The sequence below is a fragment of the Epinephelus fuscoguttatus genome, linkage group LG4 (assembly GCF_011397635.1).
Source record: "Epinephelus fuscoguttatus linkage group LG4, E.fuscoguttatus.final_Chr_v1".
Lineage (NCBI taxonomy): Eukaryota > Metazoa > Chordata > Actinopteri > Perciformes > Serranidae > Epinephelus > Epinephelus fuscoguttatus.
In genome coordinates this window covers 22,145,424-22,165,607 of record NC_064755.1, presented here as the reverse complement: position 1 = coordinate 22,165,607, position 20,184 = coordinate 22,145,424, and the positions used below count along the sequence as shown (strand labels likewise).

The following is a 20,184-nucleotide window of genomic DNA, read 5'->3' as shown; positions in this document are numbered from 1 at the left end:
CTTAAAATACTGGGAGTAAGCGAACAAAAATGTTAATAGACAGACATTTTGGGAAATACACTTACTTGCTTTCTTGGTGATGGTTTGATGACAAGATGGATACTTCTTATTTTCTCTCACATAAAGCCTGGAAACAACAGCTAGCTTGTCTGTGTCCAAAGGTAACAAGATCTGCCTACCAGCACCTCTAACGCTCATTAATTAACACTTTCCTCTTTGTTTAATCCACACAAAAACCAAAGTGTGAAAATGACAATTCGCCCTTTTATGTGGCGGACTATTTCTTGGTCACAACATGTAACTGAGAGTGGAGACCCAGAGTCTCCGCTGGTTGGCTGACAACTTCACAGAGCCAAGAAACAGTCTGGCACATAATCCCCCGTAAAATGGCAAATTGTCATTTTAACACTTCGAATTTTGTATGGATTAAACAAATGAGATATAACGTGTTAATTAGTGAGCTTTAGCCATGCTGGTAGGAGGACACAGCCATACTAACTGTTCCCTTTTGTTTTCAGTCTTTGTGCTAAACTAAGCTAACCAGCTGCCGGCTGTAGCTTTATATTTAACGGATAGAAATGAAAGCAGTATTGATCATCTCATCTAAGCATATTTTCCAAAATGTCAAATTTTTGCTTAAATAAATCATGACAACTGAGTGAACTTAATCCACTGAGGGAGATGAGACATGCGGATCAAAGCTCCAAAAAAAAAGGCAGTTAGTGGACCCTGAGTGCAGTTTTTTTTATTCTTGTCAAAATATGTTAAACTGTATAAACTATCATCAGCCATATCTAGTAAAGATAAAAGCTAGAAGAATGATGGCCAATGTCTAGAGATGAGTTTATTGAAAAGAGACAAGCATAAGGAAAGATACAAAGGGGTGACAGAGAGACAGTGAGACAGATTAAGAGACAGCATAAGGCCCTGAGTAGCAGGATTTAGTTGATACAGTACTGTCCCAATGAAACTAGGTCAAACCCATTTATCACTGTCTCTGTATCTCAATAATCGCAAAGGAGGTGCGCACACTACTCTTCCACACACACACACACACACACACACACACACACACACACACACACACACACACACAACATTGCAGTGTACACAGTCCTGAGGTCATAGTGCCAGGACTGTGTGGGAGCTGAGTAATGGCGAGCTGTGGTTGACATGGAAACCACATGAATTTACAGCAGGCGAACGTAGTAGAAATCACCCTGACAACGGAAACACACATATCTTTTTAAGTTCTCTGTAATATGAAACCAACTTAAACGTCTCCATTACATTACAGCTATAAAATTTATTAGCAAACAACTGAGACATCCTATAGCAAACTATGTGTCATGCTAAAATCCCTAAAGCACACACTATACTTCAATTAAGCCATTACTACATAATTAGGGGAATAAGTTATATTTAAATTACTGTTCATACTCATTTTTATGTTTAATAATAGTTACAAAAAGCACATATATAAAGTGGAATTTTGTGACATTTAACATGAAGAAAATAACATTTTGGAAATGTTATTTATTACATCTGAAATGTAATATTTCACATGTGGAAATACGAGTTTAATGTAGAGGAGCTTTTCCTCTGGTCTTTACCTTTCTTGCGAACGACCTCCTCAGACTCCGGTTTGCGCATGACAGACACCACCTTCATCAGCAGCCTGTTGCCCCCTTGCCGGATCAAGGACACCACCTGTTTATGGCCCACCTTCACTACATTCACCCCGTTTACCTGAGACAAAACAAACACAAAGACAGAGTGAACCACGTCAACACAAGTGCGACCATTTCCAACAATTCTGCTGACACCAAAGCACCATAGTTAGCAAATTCTCGTTAATTAGTTTACACAAAAAGTAAACTCATTCAGAGGAGTTAAAGGGATAGCTTGGATCAATGACTGCTTTGTATAGCTTCATATGTTAGCTGCAAATATTCACAAATATCTACAAACCCATTTTGCTGGCACAGGAGGAAATATGCGTCAGATCCATGAGTGTACCATGTGACTGTGCAGACTGCAGTTATTAGTTTTTTTCTCTGTTCAGGGACATCACCGGTGTGTTCAGTAATGAGACAGATACAGATGGAGAGGAAGCAAGTGAAGAGCTGTCCTTAATTACCTCAATGAGAAAGTCTCCTGTCCTCAGACCGGCCCTCCAGGCCACTCCCTCCACGTCCACAGACTCCAGGTACTGCAGGGCAGGGAATGCTGGGGTGGGGGTGAACTCTTCAATGGGCGTCTCAGCTGAGAAGAAATACAAAAAGTAAACCCACTCAGAGGAGTTAAAGGGATAGCTTAGATCTTTTGAAGTGAGGTTGTATGAGGTACTTATCCATAGTCAGTGTGTTACCTACAGCAGATGTCAGTTGGCACACCCCCAGTTTGAAGTCCAACAACAGAGCTAAGCAACACGGCAGCAACAACATGTATTTTAGCCACCTAAAAACATCAATATCAGTTTAAGTGAATGCTATATTTAGATTATTTTCCCTGCTTTACCCTGGCATCGGACAGCTATTTCTGATGAAGATGTAAGCAGTTATATTGCTTTCCTCTAAGCCAGACTCCATTGAGGAAAACAACGATTTAACATCACTGAACACAGAAGCTCCTGGTCTACCAAGGCCTCCATCCGTTAGTTTGTTTGACTTATTGTGTGACTTTGGCATTTAAAAGGCTTAGTTTGGATTCACCAAAGTCACACAGTTACACAAACTAACTAACTGAGCGAGGCCGCAGTAGACCAGCAGCTCTAATGTCCAGCAAGCCAAAATCACTGTTTTTGTCAATGGAGTCTGGTGGCTTTGAGGAGAGCATAGATCTGGAACTGGAGATGTTTACGGCTTCCCGATTGAAATGGGCTGTCTGACGGCAATCTAGAGTGATTAAATTATTCTTAATATAGTGCACACTTGAACTAATATTGATGTTTTTAGGTGGCTAAAATATGTTTTGCAGCTGCCCCCGTCCACAGCAGCACATTTCATGTTTGTTGAATCTCCAAGCTGGCAGACATCTACTGTATGTAATACACTATCTATGTATAAGTACCCCATATGACCCCACTTCAAAGAATCAGGACTGTCCCTTTAAGCGAAATCTAAGACTTCCTTTGATTCATTTATGCTTTTCTAGCAAATTAGATTGCCAATGATCACAACACAGAACATTTATTACATGCTGCAAATAATATTTGGAAACTGTTGGCTGCTGGTTTAAATCTGCTCTATTTTAATTTCCTTGGAGGCTGTGCTACATTTTTAAAAACTTCTCTTATTGCTTTACTAAAGTGATTTAATTAATAAATTTGCACTGTTTAGTTTTATTCCTTGATTAAAGGTCTCTATATTAGTCAGTGATACTAGTAGCCCTGGGTGAATGTGCTACTGTTACCTGCATTGTTTTGTATTTTGTAGTGGCATACAATCACATGCTTACACGCTTGCACAACTGCATGTATGTCTCAACAAAAAAGACACACACACACACACATACAGTACACAAGCCCACTTTGTTAAGTGAGTGCGCCACCACAAACTCCATTTAATCTTGGAACGAATCCAACTAAATCACTGACACATGAGAGTTCTCAGAGGACCACTAAGTGAACTGCAGTGTGTTCGTGCATGTGTGTGTGTGTGTGTGTGTGTGTGTGTGTGTGTGTTTGAGGGTACTGGGGAGTAAAAGACAGAGTGAGTAAAAGAGAGCCGGGTGAGCCAAGATCCATGGTAGTGAGTGATGGAGCAGTAAAGCACACTCAGACTCCCGGCAAGGTGCCTGAGAGGGGTTGCTATGGTAACCAGCCTGAGCAGGGGAGCTGGCACGTGCATGAGTAAAATGAATTTGTGGCGACGGAGAGGAGTAGAGGGGTGATACCGGTTGAAACGCGGACAGGTTTGAAAGCTATTGTGTGAAAGTATTTTGAGAGGAAAATGGACGGGGAGGATGTGAGGAGGGTGGCAAAAAACAAGAACAGACAGAGCAAAGATGAGAGCAATAGGAGAGGAGGGGAGTGAGGAGTGCGTCTCTACTAAAGCTGAACGCCATGTGTGGAGAACAGATGGGACAGCTAGCCGACAGCTCAGCCAAGGATGACGCCACCAAAGGGGCTACGTGCACTCACTCACACACGCGCGCACATACGCACACACACAGAGTGCATCTGAGTATACAAGCTGAATGTTGACCAAAGCTGGTCGTGTTGTTGACTCACACAGTAACAACACAGACTGAGCCGTACTCTGTGACTCAGATCAACAAACTATTTCTCACATCAAAGCTCTCACACATTGAAAACAGGTAGGTAGTGAAAGTGAATGCTTTGGATAAAGTGTGTGCGCGCACGCCTGTGTGTGTCTCACCTTTGGCTCCCCGCAGGACAAAGCCAAACCCCTCATTTTCTTTCTTCTGTAAAACAGCATTCTTCTCCTCTATGATATAGTCACTGTGAAGGAGAGAGCAGAGAGAGAGCAGGTATGAATCCAACACCATCCTCACACACACAAAGAGAGAGGGGCGAGAGGGAGGGCAGGAGAGGAAAGAGGGTTGGTCGGGGGGGGGGGGGGGGTTGACAAGTGGGAGGAGACGGAGGCACACACATATACATTACATATATACACACCTATAATTCCTTTCCTATTAACCAATTAACCAATCATGTTAAAGGCTAAGCAAGCAACCGCAGCTCAGGATTCCCTGGGATTGTACCAGTATTTTGAGAGAGAGAGAGAGAGAGAGAGAGAGAGAGAGAGAGAGAGACACACACACACACACACACACACACACACACACTGGTATAGAGAAAAAGAGAATGAGCAGGCGAGAGAGAGAGAGTCCTTGTGATTCTGAAGTATCTGTGGGATAAAACCTAAGAGTGAATCAATCTTCGGGCTGATCCCTCAGATGAGACTGCAGCTGAGGAGGGTGTGGAGAGCTTCTGCTAAAGAAACTGACAGAGATGGCTAAGATGCAATATTATCCCCTGACTAATGATAGAGGGAATAGGAGGAAAAAGTAAGTGAGCACTTCATCACTGCCTGATTTTCCTGAGTGTTAAGGGGTAGAGGCTGTTAGATGGTGTCAACCTGTGCTGCTCTGCACACACTTAAATGCATCCTTTTTTTTTTCAAGCCACACATCTGTGTCCAAAGCCTGTGAGCCAAAACTGAAGCAGAGTTAGTAAAGCAGTCTTTGCAGCAAAGCGAAAATCAGCATAATGGCTGGAAGTGTGCAAAAAAATATTCAGATAAACCTGCCTTTCTCATCAAACTGATGACAGTAAGTATGAGTTGTAATGGTTTTAATCTACATATATGATAATGAAAGATGTAGATTAAAAACATTATAAAAGTGGCTTAAATATGCCGCACTTAAAGGTCCAGTGTGTAAGGTTTAGGGGGATATATTGGGCAGAAATAGAATATAATATAATAAGTATTTTTTCTTTAGTGTATATAATCACTTAAAAATAATAGTTTTGTGTTTATTACCTTAGGATGAGCTGTTCATATCTGTACAGGGAGCAGATCCTCATCTACCGAGATCCCCATGTTGCACTGTAATGTTTCTACAGCAGCCCACAATGGACAAACCAAACACTGGCTCTAAATAAGGCCATTTGCATTTTCACGTCGGCCACTTTTTGTTAGCAGCCCCTTCGCAAAGAGAGAAATCAGAAAAACACTGATTTTTTAAAATGCAAAACTGCTTCATTCAGTGTTTTTACCAGTTTAAATCACTGAGTCTGTTTGTTTTGGAGAGGAAGAGACCGCCAGAGTAATTTGCCTCATGGTAAAAATCTCTTCAAAGTCTGGAACAGAAAAAATGTGAGCACACATTCAGTTGTTAGAGAAAAAAGGTGAGCACACATTAGCAGGTGTTAGGCTAGGGGCCCGTCTGTGACTTGCCAAAAAGCAAAAAGAGAAACACTGATTTGCAACGTGCACTGCTTTATTCAGTGATTTTTACCGGTTTAAATCACCGGGTCTGTTTGTTTTGGAGAGGAAGAGACTGCTGAGGATAATGTGGCTCCCAGTAAAAACCTCCTGAACGATGAACACTGAAGGAATCTCAAGTTGAAGAGGTTTCAGCTGGTTCCTCACTGCTAGATGCCACTAAATCCCCCTTAATCGGACACACTGCTCCTTTAAAGTGTAGATAACTATAACTTAATACTCTAAAACTTAAATTTGATGTACACAATTTACAAAAAATTGCAGTATTACTTGTAATCTTCAGTCTTTTCACACCACACTTTGATTACTGTTTACAGCCTGAACACCTTGACAAAAGTTTTGTAGTATATTGTCGAATTTCATTATCATCAGTCATCCTACCTCACAGCTGAGGCAGAAGTAGAGGGTTGGTGTTCAGGTTGCAACTCAGTAGGCGGCTGCAGTCTCCATTAGCTTAGATACACTTCACCCTCTCAGACTTACCAAGGGAACACAGAGCTCCTGCTGCTGGAGCCAGGAGACCCGTAACAAACCTTTCTGCAGGAGGGAGGTCAAAGGTTTGGTTTCATAAAAAGCTATCTATCCACTTTTGCACTGATTGTTATGCACAGAAAGCTGTGTTGGTTAAGCATCAGTAAGATGCTTTGTTTTAGTCCAAACCCTTTTATCCGCCACGCTTTCATCTCTGCTCTATGCCCCAAATGCCGCATTAATGCAATAAGCTCACTGTCCTTGTTCAGAATCTCTATCCACCTACATAACTCAATAAAGAAACTCTGATGTAAGATTTGAAATGATAAATGTTTCCTCAAAATAAACCTGTCCTTTGACATTAGTGATTTTAGTATTCCTCAGACTGCAGTGCAGATATCCATCTAAAGGACTGTAACTCAATAAGTTTCTGTCCTACCTGAGCGTTTAGCTGGCATGTGCAACTGGTATTTTTTTCAGACATTCATATGTTGCATCTGACTCTTAAAATGTCAGTCTCATGGCTATAACCTGCTGTGATTTTGTGCAGAGCTGATTCTTACTGTGGCACCTCTGGAAAGCAACAAGAAACTTACCTCATTCTCTATTTGTCAAGTTCACAACTAAACTATGGCACTATCTAAAAAAATAATATATACACACCACGCAATGCCTCGACTATCACAGGCTAGTGTGGCTGTGGTTATGCTAATTCCACAAACCTGGAGCTCTGGTAATAGAGATGACATTTAAACCAACTAAAAACCTAGAATGCAAGAACTTGACATTTTATAAAAGGCTGAGAAAGTGGGTGGAAACAATGCTCACTCACACTAGCGCTGTATCTCAAACTGACACAGTGTCGCATTAAAGCCAGAATTTGCATCATAACAAAACCAAACATAGCTTGCTACTTCACTCGCAGCTAACAAATCTGATTTAGAAGAGAGGGAGCACTGACACCCTCTGTGCAATAAATGTCAAACTCTAGACAGGGCCGGCAAATAAAGAAGGACATGAACTAAGAGTAGAGAAATAAAACATTAAATAGATTGAATGAGAACATCCTGGCAGCAAATCACAAAACTCTGCTTGTGCTTGAGTATATACTATGCATGTGTGTGAACAGTGCACATGCTGACAGAAAAAAACTGGCTATGCAATTTATATGCATGTGCGTTTCACATTTAGAACTGGGTGCACTGGCATCCTTATGCCTTTAGATGGCAGCAGCTTCAAGGTACTCTAAATCCCTCTCACATGGACTCCATTATCCCTGATCAGTAAAGGAAGCACTCTGCGATATGACCACTTTAGTTTGTGCAGCACAGTATACACAAACACAGGGCCTGCATGGTGCAGTAGCAAGCCAGCTCAAGGAAAGAGGCTGTACCTGTATGAGGTGAAGTTGTCGTAGGATCCCACAGTGTAGTGTCTGAACAGTCTCTTAGTGCGGTCCTCCCGTGTCTCTGCAAAACAGATTAAAAGGCTTTTTAATTTAAAATTGATAAATCTGTTCATACTGGATTGAAATAGTGTATTCAAGTTCAAAGTCAATTACTCATTTGGTAATCTATTGTATATATAAGTACACCTGCTTTTGGTATTACGTAGAGAAGATATTTAAACTGTGAACTCCTGGTTTTGCTTTATCTTTACCAAGGCCTTATACAAAATGTTAAATAGTAGTGCCATCAAACTGTGACTAAATTGCTGTTGTGATTTCATATCAGAGACACATCATTACAAGTTTAAATTCCTAGTGAAGTGTCTTGAAAGCAAGGTCAGCCACATTTGCCAGTGTGCAGTGTTCTTGCAGCATTTTGTCACAAAATTGAGTAAAGGACCTGAATCCCAGGAACGCACTTCTTAAATGTGATTTAGGAAGATTTATTTTATTGGAAAAGATTCACTTCTGCTAGTGACGTTTAACAAATCCATGAAAATCCAAAAATGTCAAGGCTGTTTCCGCCTCAGCTCTTTGCGTGGTAATATAAAAATGTCAGCAAAAAATTTAATTCAGTTAGCACAGAGAGGAATTAAGCTACCACAGAGAAGTAATTATCATTAACATGCTTCATTTATCATAACCTACCAGAGTATAATTGTTCCATGGTAATTTTTTGTTTTTGAAACAGTAAAATAATTGCATAATTCTGCCTTGAAAGTCTTTCTTTAAAAGCGGGCAAATGCACAAGAATGGAAACCGTGTTGAGCTCAATTAATATAGTGTGTGTGTATGCACAGTGTGCGTGGTTCCTGTCAGCATGTGGGTGGATTCATCCTATGGGAGTGCTGATAGAGATCGATGCCCTCTCCCCATCCCAATAATACACACTGCACCTCCACTAAACAGCAATCTGCTGACTACACACCCCGAGAACCTTTCAGGCCACACAGAAACTCTTAATTGGGCAAAGCTGTGAGAGCGAGGGGCGTCCTGGTGGTGATGTGAGACACACGGCGTAAAGCCACGAGTCTGGCTTGTAACCTTGGTCACACGGCTCCCCCTGCTTCTCTGTTTCCTGTCACTTCTACTGTCTGCTATCTAATAAAAGCAATACATCAAGCTGTTTGAGATATCCAGTCTGTATGAGAAAGAAAGAGACATGTAGGGAAAGAGATCAAAGTGAGTGAGCAGACTTGAAGTGGCTGGTATCCTCAGATCCACTTTAGCCTGTCCATCTGACTGTGTGTGTGACTGACAGACTGTCAGCTGAGAACAACTTGAAGCTCTGATAACTGCATCCACTGACACTTGGTGACGGAGCAGAAAGGCAAAAACAATATAAAGGATTTAGTAGTTCGCTCCAAGTTCTGAACCATCATCGTCTGCTCTTCCGCTCTCACCTTCCGTCTCATTTTCTTCATCTGCTGTCCTATTAAAATCTTGTTTACTTGTGCTGTGTTCTTCATTCTCCTAGAGCGCCGCTGTGCGAATCTCAATCTCTCTGATTCTTACACATTCATTTGTTTCAGCATGATTGCGAATGCGTGGCTTTCCTCATCCCTCACTACACATGCCTTGGTCACAGGAAGGAGGCTGTTTTAATGAAAGCAGCCTACATTACAAGACCGAGCTCTGCCTGTTTGATAACAAGGCCCATCTCTTCCCAGAGAACCACAGTGAATTGGTCAGTGTGTCACCGCCATGGTCACTGGTTTCAACGTTATGTTTGACTTGTGGTTTTTAGCTGCAAAGAAAATTCTCACCTAAAACATTTTTTCATGGTCATAAAAAAACTTTTGCCGATTTAATTGCCCTTTTTTGAACTATTGTTAGATGTTTTATTTTTGACAGACATGCTCAGATATTTGCAGTGCAGCCACAAACGAGCATGACAGATATTTGCTATTATCAAGTTTTGGGTTCACTCCATCAGGATGAGAAAACGTGATTCTTTCTGGAGTCATAATTTTGCTGCAGTGATCAATAATACAGAGAGTAATTCGGCTTGAAAAAGCAAAAGAGACACCGGTTTCTCCAATAGCAGCATTTGCATTCAAGGGCTATGTGTCTTATATTTTCTATACTGAAACCACTCTGACTGTTTTGTTCTTACTAAGCTATCGATCACTGCTCTCTCCACCCACACAAAAAACCCACAGCTGAACGCAACAAGTTCTCAGAGGGTGGACAAAAGTCATTCTGGAAAATATGTGTCAGAACAAATTGTGAAATCTGGATTGTTTATTTCAGGATTTCCTCAGCATTAATCTCTTTGGATGAGGATGTAGTTGAGAAGAGGGCATCTTCCTTTTGGCACCCACCTCCCTGGACTTGGTTTATAGGTGTGTTGGAAAACTGCCGAGGCAATGATGTTATAGCAACTTTGTAAGCAGCAGATAAGTGGTGTCACCATCCCTTTTCTCCAATCAGACCTTGTTTTTGAGCCCTCTCTGCTGCCAAAAGGAAGCCCTGTGAATTGTTTTTAATTTGCTCCGACATCTTACAACTTGGCTGCCTGGGTCCAGACTTTTGGATCCACCCACTCCACTAAGGAAACGGAGTCTAACAAGTTCACAATTCCATCTGGAATCAGGCAAAAAACCTGGATGACTAAGACGACCGTACAAAGACATGAAATGTGTGAAATTACAAACTCAAATGGGAAGTGGAAAAGGAAGGTTGAGGGAAAGTGGGTACATGAAAACGAATGGCAATTTCTCACAAAAACATGAAGAAAATTGAAGATTGATAAAGAGTGTGTGAGTATCAAAGCAGGAGGTTTGTAATCAAGGTGGAAGCTGAGTGGGTGTTTTTGCTAGGTTATCGGTTATCAGAGGAGGTAAGGCGGAAACGAGATGAGAGGCGAGGGCTGGTTGGTATTTTGTCTGGATCAGAAGGTTACTCTACGTCCGCTCTTGGGAGGAAAGACATGGCATTTTGTAAGCACTGGTTGTCAAAAGAAAGAAGAGATCAAAGAAGAGGTGATATTTGGGGAGAAAGTTGTAGATGAGTCAGCAATTGTCTTCTCCCGCAAATTTAGAGTCTGTCTCACACGCACATTCTCACTCAGCCACACAATCATCAAAAAGCCCTCACGTCAGAAAGGGACAAAAGAAAAAGAAAATCAGCCAAATGCTGGATAATTTGGGGAGTTGTTAAATGTAAATGTGCACGCTGAGAGTATTTTGTGTGTCTGAGTGGTATATGCATTTGTGCATGTACAGTATGTGTGCGTGTGCGCAGCCCGTGCACGCCGTGTGATACCAGATGCAGTCTAAGAGCGTGAAATGCAGCTCATTCATCACAGTTGTCATCTATTTTGTACAGCCCAGGAGCATCTAAAGGCAGGGCCCTGATAGCACAGATAACCTAAACTCCACTTCCATCTATCACACACACACACACACACACACACACACACACACACTGGAAAGAAGAGAAACTACAAATGGCGTCCACTACTGTAAGTAAAGGCTGTTGTTTTAGTAGTAATGTACATTTTGAGGCTTTATATTATTATTATTATCACCATGGTTAGCTTACTAGTACAAGAGGCTGTGTTTTAGCACCAGGTGGGAATAAAACAACGAGAAGCATTTTCCAATCTGCACTAGAGCTACAACATCTGGGCTGTCAGAGGGGCAGATAAGTGCACTAAGATTTCAGAGAACAAAGACGATGACGAACTCACTGGATGTCACTCAGTAAACCCTTTGTTGTACAGTCATGTTAAAATGAAACACATTAAAGGATTACCACCTACTATGAGAGCCGCGACAAAAAATGGCAGGTGGTTGGCTTTAGATATAGCGTCGCTGTTTGGTGATAATACTGATGTCCAGATAAAACATTCAGTTAATGTTTTTCTTCAAACCACTCAGTTTTTGCAGACAAAGAAAAATATAAATAAATAGACAGCCGAAAAGAAAAATTATGAACATTAGCAAAACATCTTAAAAAAAAAAAAAAAAAAAAAAAAAAAGAAATAACAAAGTATAATGGCACAGTGTTTTGTAAACACACTGAGGGGGAAAGCAAGAGAGGAAAGAAGGAAGGTCATTTCCCTCAGAAAACAGCATGAGAGACGATTGCCTGTGAGTGCACATTAGGAGGTGGCCTCAGAATGTGGTTTAATAAGAGAGATCTAAGGAGAGTAGCATTTTCATTAGAGTCTAGATGCTGCATCTGGTGACAGGAACACAGATGGTGGTAATGACGACTTAGAAAAACAGTGTCTAGCACATGAAGAAAAAAGTAAAATTTGGTCAAAGCAAAAGTTTTATTTAAGCCCCTTACTGATAGATAGACATAGATAGATACTACAGGTATGACTGTTACAATAGATAACATCAGCATGTCTTAAGTTTCCTCTGTCTCTATCACGTACTGATATGACACAGCAGCACTCACGTCTACACCCGTGCTCATTAAAGCTTTTACACTCTCTGTTTCAAACACCTGGCTCTTAGTTGGTCTTTCCTGGGAGGAATTTTCTCCTGCAAATGAAGTAATAAATTTCATATTTCTGATGACAGAAAACATGGTTTAGATGAAAAAAAAAAAAAGACTAAAAGACTTACCAAAGCTTTGATACTTTCCAGCCACTTGTGTGGAGCACTAAATGCTTCAGGAATGCACTAGGGGCACCTGCTGGTCAAAATAATTCACAGCAGGCAAGTACACTGTACATTAAGGCTGTGTTCACACCTGCACCTGCACCTGCTTTGTGTTCACACCATAAACAAACATCCATAGAGTAATATGCTCCTATAATCTCTCCTAAATCTAACTGAGCTTCAATAATTCAAATCAAGTAACCCTGTGAATTATTTACTTTGTGTTCATGCCATAAACAAACATCACCTGACTTAAAGCTCTTTAGGCTGTCTCGATACCACATGTTTAACTGGTAATATATAACCATGTAAACAAACTGGACCAAGTTCCTTATATTGGCATCATACAGGTTAGGTATGAACACACGACCTTGCTAGGATGTGTTCAATAGTTGGTACAGGCCACTAAATTAAACCTATGTCACAAATAACTAGACATAAATAAATCATTACTCACTGTTAGCAGCCTAGTGTAAACTGTACTGTAGGAGGGACAGTATTTCTGTCCTTCAACTGAATAATGAAGTTGATGTGCAACCATTTAGAGAAACACAATCTCCTGTGCAGACCCAAAAGCTGAGAGGGGTTCTATTACCTCATACTTTTGATAGAAATGAACATAAGTGTACCAATCATGCTGTCTGAAAAAACTTTGAATGCACTGATAATGTCAATATCTTTATCATTCCAGGGTTTCTCCACACATTAATCTATTTGTGGCTGCCCACCATGATTAAAACATCTACCCCCACATTTTGGTTTTCTGGATTTGGAGCTGGACTGTTCATTAGGAGCTCTGTTGGAATATATACATATACTGTTCAGTTATGTGTTGCTCCACACTCCTGGAGTGTAGCACATACTCTGAGCACAGATGGAGAAACAGATCGCCAGGTGCAGTGAAAGTGAAACTTAACAGTTCATTGCGGTAGGTCTAAAAGTTTGCTCTGCAGCAGCTGCTCCTCGCATCCATTTATCTGTTCTGATCAGCTGTGATCGGATTGACTGATCAATTATCAACCAACTCAAAAATTCAAAAACTTTGGCTGAGTTTTTTGTGGGTCTATTCACAGACCCACAAAAAACTCCATATTTAGAGGGGACACAGACTGACACAAGAGGACACACAGGCAAGGAGACAGCAATAAAAAACCTATAAAGTTGGCCCCCCTCCAGCCCAACTCCTGTCATCAGCTACCGTCACACATATATTCTAATTCTGTGGGAATAGTTGATACAGGGCTTCAGTCAAAACAACCCCTTTTGTCTTAATGTATACTTTATAGTGACATCGCAACCTACACAAACTTTAACCTCATGACGTCCAAGCAAAATAACATCACTGCACTGGCCACATACACATGAAAATGCAGCACTAAAATCCTGACAACTGATTTAGGTAATGTTATTCATTTTAGTAAGACTTATTAAAGGCATGCTATACATAATTTTCCTCACAAACAGTACACAGACTAACACAAAAGTAATCACTCTCAATCATCATTTATGACCCACTAGAAGTGTGTGGCGGAGTACTAAACTGCAGAGACCCTGTCTGAGTTAACAGGCTCCAGCCAGTAACAGCTTACAAGTTAGATTAGGACTTTAGAGAAAAGATGGTGACCAGGTGCCAGAACGTAAGTAGCACGCATCCAAGAGGAAGCTACAAAAATGGAGGACATAGCACTGGAAAAACACAAATATACAGCAAGGCAAAACAGCAAGCGTAAATCAGGGTTTGGCTTTCACTTCTGCTGGAGAGCACTGAAAGAGAGGATAGGGATGAAGAGCAACATGGGGTTGGCCTGTTTTCTATTGGACATGTAAATGTTAATGTCAAAAAATGCTAACAGATAAATGCTCTGTGTCTGCCTCATCTACAGACTTAATGTGGTATTGATTGAAAGGTTTTGTTTCCATGTGTTAGGAGTGATAACTCATCCATAAAAATGTGAGAATGAGCTGTTTGTTTTCGCTGGTGATAGCTGTGAATGTAGTGCGTTAAAATCCAGAGACGGAAGCATATTTAGCACACTAAGCTGTACTTCACGCTGTAACGTCGCTGCTCTTTCTGTCACCCTGTTTAACCTGCCACATCTCTCACAGCTCTGCTGTGAATGTCGCGGTCTTAGCTCACAGTGCTTCTCTATTCAGGACAAATTGTAACACCTTCGCTGTCCTTGTCTGAAGGACACAAGAGCTACATCACATAAACACAGATGCATGGAAACACAAACCAACACAGGCACACACACCGTCTCTGTGCCCTGCTGAATGAGAATTAACCTATGCTGTTTTACCACTGATAAGAGCTGCAGACACATGCACACACACGCACACAAACACACACACTTAGAAAGTGAGCCTCATTGACTTTTTAATTCTTTCTTTCCACACCCCCACTCAACCCTTCTTTCCTTTTCTCCTTCTCTCTCTCTCTGCTTCCTCATTCATGTCGTGCATGTTAACCTCCTAAACCAGGTGGATAGAAGACCAAGCAGGGGGCGTAGTAAACTCTGAGAGCTCCCTACACCTTGAATACTAAAACGCTGTTTAAATTAATCAGAACAATGCTGGACTCCCCGGTGTGACAACTTTCCAAGAGCCACACAGCCTGTGAGGAGATGCTTGTGGCAAAAGAAAAATAAAGACAGAATCACACTCTTTCTTTCTCCTTTGTGCTGTCACACAATGTGCCTGTCGTTCCACAGATCCAACAGGGAGTTGCTGGACCATGCAGGTGGATACAAGGCTAACCCACTTCCACACAGCACAGAGGAAAATAGCAATGTCTTCATTTTCTTTTTCCTCTTCATCTTTCTGTGTCTATTCTTGATTTTCTATTCGTCTACCAAATGATTCTCGAATAAGACTTTAAAAGAAAAGTGAATTTTTTTTTCATTCCTGGGTGAAATTAGTCATGCTCACAATAGAGCAGTGTGATAGAGAGGACACTGAGGGAAAAGAAAAGTACAAAAGAAAGACTAAAAGCGGGCTCTGTATCCATTTAATCTTTATCTGTTCTGTACATACAGGGAATTCAAATAAACCATGCACATGGTTGGGAGCTGCAGGATAATGTTCGACATCAAAGGTGGGGTTGACGCACTACTAGATCTTTTCATCAAGTCATTTGTCTGCATACATGGACATGATAAGGAGAATGTAGAGTAGCTTAATTAAGTATGAAGTGGAGGGTGTCAGAACAAAAAGAAAAGATGAGGAGGGAAAAGCAGGGAAGGAATGTTGGAGGGCAGGAGGACAGGGAGGACAGATTAAATATGAGACCGAAATGGGATAGCAGCAGATGACAACAGACTGACAATGAAAATATCTCTGATAGTGTGGGGTGTGTGTTGTAATGTATCCTGCCAAATAGTCCTGATTTAGTCCTCGAAAACAACCAATATGACAGTTCCAAATACAATGCATTCACACTGATTATTTTCTGAGGGTTCAGATTTGTTTCATCCTCAAGATTTTATTACATCAAACCATTTTTTTATATGCTATATTAACTTAATGTTATCTAACTACTGGTTCTACATTCAGTTATCACCTCTCTATAAAGCAGTTTTTATTGTTAGTTGGAGAGTCCGTCATCCCAGCGATGGATGGAAGTTACATGCTAGCCAAGATGCCAAAAGAAAATGTTTACATTGTACGTTTTTGCAAACTAGGGATATGTTACATTTGTATGTTTTACATGTATCATATCAATATTTCTTAAGTGATGTACATTTGACTACATGTATATGAGCCGGGGGGCATGGAATGAACTTTTACTAACCCTAACCAAGTGGTTTTTGTGCCTAACCACATGTTTACCCCGGCGTTGTAATAAAACAAAACAAAACAAAACAAAAAAAACCCCACAAAGAACGTACAAATGTTACATATCCATGGTTTGCAGACATATATAATACCAATGGTGACACGGTGGTACAGTGGTTAGCACTGCTGCATCCCCCACCCTGTGGGGTTCGAACCCTGGGGTGGGGGAGCCCCTCCGTGTGGAGCCTGGGATGCTGGTCTTTCTCCAGGTACTCACAATCCTCCCACAGTCCAAAGACATGCAGGTTGGGTTAATTGGTGACCCTAAATGGCCCATGAATGTGAGCATGAATGGTTGTCTGTCTCTATGTGTCAGCCCTGCAATAGTCTAGTGATCTGCCCAGGGTGTACCTTGCCTCTCACCCAATATCAGCTGGGATAAGCTCCAGTACCCCCGTGACCCAAGGGGGTAAGTGGTTACGGAAAATGAATGAATGAATGAATGAAAAACGTATGAGGAACTCACAGGAAACAATCCGGCCTTATAATGATAGCTTTCTTTACACCTTGTCAAAGCTGTATAAAATTACTGTTGATGATGCCAGTGTTCTGTGCTCCATTAGACCTGCGTGACAGGTGGTTGAATAGCTTCAAAAACTCCTTTCACCTTTCGGATATCCTATTTGTGGATTCTGTCCAACGATTTTTGTTGCTTGCTGATACTAATGAGGCCACATGCCTAGTTCAATCCCTGATTAGGCTGCTGTGAGGAGGTCAGGGGACAGGGAAGGAACACCTCTCTTTTGTCAATCTTGAGACAAGTATTCTGGTCATTTTTCATGTGTACAACCAAGTGCAACATTATGAATGCCTTCCAGGATGGACTGTCTAAAAATGTGTGCAGTTTAATAATTATAGTGTTTTTCCTCTCTCACTGACAGCCTGCTTTTCACTCCGTCTTGGAGTGCAGACGTTTGAAGCAGCTATAATCACTTTTGTCTTGACAAGGGTAGGCAACACATCGTGCTAACTAGTTATTTTCAAGCACAACCCAACTTGGTTGCAAACGTTACATCCTACTGCTGCTGCTTCAGATTAAAAGTGTTAGATTGTTGAAACACAAGGTGGCTTTTATTGTGAAGAAGCCACAGCTAATTCAGTGATTTATAATCATGCTTAGCACTGACTGAATGTTTAGAAATAATGCACCAAAAACAAGACAACAATCATTTCTGTAATTTTCTTGAAGCAGATCACTTTTAATATTGCGGGGGGAAGTGGGATGCACACAGTGAGCTGTTAGATAAAGAGCTACAGATGACAGGCAACACACCTCCAACTCCTCAAGGTAACCAACGTTACTATGACTTGCTGTCGTGTGGAAAATTACTCATGAAATCAGATTGAAGTTACAATTATTTTGGGCTGACTAGTTTATTAAAACATTGTGTTTTTGTTTGGATGTGCTGACACATCAGTTGTTCCTCTGGTGCGTTTGACAGAGTAGCTGCTCACGAAGTGTTTGCTGCCCTCTGAATGATGGGACCTGCAGTAATAAACCTTATGTGTTGTTACCATGGTAATTATGGGTATAGCCAAATCAACCTGGACTGAAATTTAGAGAGAAAAAGCATGTGCACAGCTGTTATTGTTTGTCAGAAAACTGCAGTCTCTGGTGTCAGAGTGAGAGACTTTGTAAACCCAAGCATCAGCCTTGACCTCATCCTTAGGAGGTCACGCTACTGCCACCTTGGCTACAGAAGGACAGTCGTTATTCATACAATCCCAAGAGGTCGACAGAGATAAACATAGGCTGTTTCATGTCTTTGAACAAATGACCAACACTGTCAAATTTCTCGTAAGGGCATTCTGCTTGTCAGCTGGTTTAGGTTTTCTCTGCTGACTTCCTCAGACTTTTTCTCTAACACTGTAGGAGCCAAGAGGAGAGAGGAGAAGGAGGGCAGAGATGGTTTCTGGATATAAACTTAACAAGGCGCTGTGATCAAAGCACAGTCTAAAACAACGACACTGCAAGACAGGCTTTTAATAAAATAGAATAGGAGATGAAATCTAATAATGCCAGCACTAAAAGAAAAAAGTTCATCAAAGCTGTCATGTTTGAGAGCTGGACAACATTTTGCCTCGGCTTTAGAAATTAAAATGCCAGATCTGCCCTCTCTTATTTCATTAGGACCAATAGACGGTCACAGGAGTAATGGAATTTATATGATAATCAAGACATATCTATATTAAAAAGGGACACACCAGCAGGAACCTTCAATTACTAACAAAAATGTTCCAAGAATTAAACAAAAAGGCTTTCCATTTGTGTAGGGCTGAGATGAAGAGGAGGCGATGGATAGCAAGAACAAAGGAAAAAAGACTATGATTATCATCTATGTGGACACTGACAAGACCTTTAATAAGTTATTTTTTGTAAAATAATTATTTGACCAGAAGTCATAAAATGTTTTTGTTTTTTTTTTGTTGCACGGAACCAAGCTCAGTCATAGTCACTCAGAATTGTAGTAGTGCACACCCTCCTCTTCTAAAAATGGAAACGTTTGTACGCTTGCAGACAGACATTGTTCTTCTGTCTTACATTTCCCCTTACGCTGAGTCATATTGCAAGTTTCTCACACTTACAAAAGCGCCCTATTTTTAGATTATCCTACAAGATAACATTTCAACATCATATGCAGTGTGATGACAAGTGAGCCATCTGTTTGCCCTCTATAGTGGTCATTTAATGGCATCAGAAGAGTGCTGAGAGCTGTGGACAGGGAGTGACTTACCCCAGTACAGTTCATGACACTTGGAGTTTGGATGCTCAGCCTTCACGACCGTTACCACCCCGTCTATCCTGCTACACATCACAGGCAGATCTGACACCATGACTGGACAACAGTCCATTTTTTTCCACTTTATCTTTACAACCTCCTCTCTGAGACTTTGACAAGGAGGTCGCCCCTCCTGCCACTGGTCTGGCTCCCAGCTGGAATCACCGAGAAGAGTCGGGCCTGGCTTCCCTCTCATCCTCGCCTAGAGATGATTACAAGCACTCCCGAAACGCCCATCCTGTGCCGGCTGCTATTCAGAATTCCTCAGCACCCTTTTTCCTCTTAAAGGCCTCCCTGATTTCTTCGTTTTGAGAGTGAAATAAGACTTCCTGGATGAATGGCAATAAATACTGTTTGTTGGTGTTTCTGGCCTTAATGTCCCATTTTATTTCAGCCTCCAACAAACAACTCCAGCATAGATTTCACATCCCTGCTTCTCTGCTGTCTTTCTTTTTTCTCCTCCCCTCTCTCAGAATTGGTTGGTTTGTTGAAGAGCCTTCTGAGAGCTCGTTGTTACCGCGTAAGTGTCGGAGGCAGAGACCAGCGGCTATAAATACCTCCGCTCTGTCAAAGTGGAAGCATTGAATAATTCAGTCAAATTCAGACAACAAGAGGCAACTACTGTACAAGCTTTTCAAACATTGTGACGGCTCGTCACGACACGCCTTTGAGTCAAGGTCAAGACGAGGAGAGATGCAGTCAGACAAACAAACACATATTCTGGGAATGAGAAGGGAAGCGGGAGACTAGGTGTGTTCAGTACAGGAATGGATGTATCTTTAAGACTAAATCCTCAAGCTGAACTGAGCGTACTGAATCATCAATGTCACCGCTTGAATCGGTACCGTTATGTACTGGAAGTTCCCTCACTGGTGAATGAAAGCATCACAGTGCACTCGGCTGTCTGTTACTTCCTGTTTGAAATCTTCCTAAAATATGGTGAAAGTTAGCGCTGTGGTGGTTCAGGTTGTTCCCTTCTCTCTTTCCCTTCATTTCCTGTAACCTTACCACTGTACACGTCCTAATAAAGGTGGAAAAAAAAGAAAAGAAAATGAAAG

At 41.3% G+C, this 20,184-nt stretch overlaps 1 protein-coding gene across 3 annotated transcripts in view; it reads right to left on the bottom strand.

Annotated features, from left to right (window-relative positions):
- Nucleotides 1–20,184, bottom strand: part of shank3a (SH3 and multiple ankyrin repeat domains 3a) — a 243,694-nt gene that overhangs the window by 18,509 nt on the left and 205,001 nt on the right. For all 3 annotated transcript variants that reach the window (XM_049574188.1, XM_049574189.1, XM_049574190.1), the window contains 4 exons: nucleotides 7,840–7,915; nucleotides 4,383–4,465; nucleotides 2,141–2,265; nucleotides 1,614–1,749 (listed from right to left, as the gene is read on the bottom strand). In XM_049574188.1, coding sequence (XP_049430145.1) covers nucleotides 1,614–1,749; nucleotides 2,141–2,265; nucleotides 4,383–4,465; nucleotides 7,840–7,915 — 420 coding nt within the window. The remainder of the gene's footprint in view (nucleotides 1–1,613; nucleotides 1,750–2,140; nucleotides 2,266–4,382; nucleotides 4,466–7,839; nucleotides 7,916–20,184) is intronic.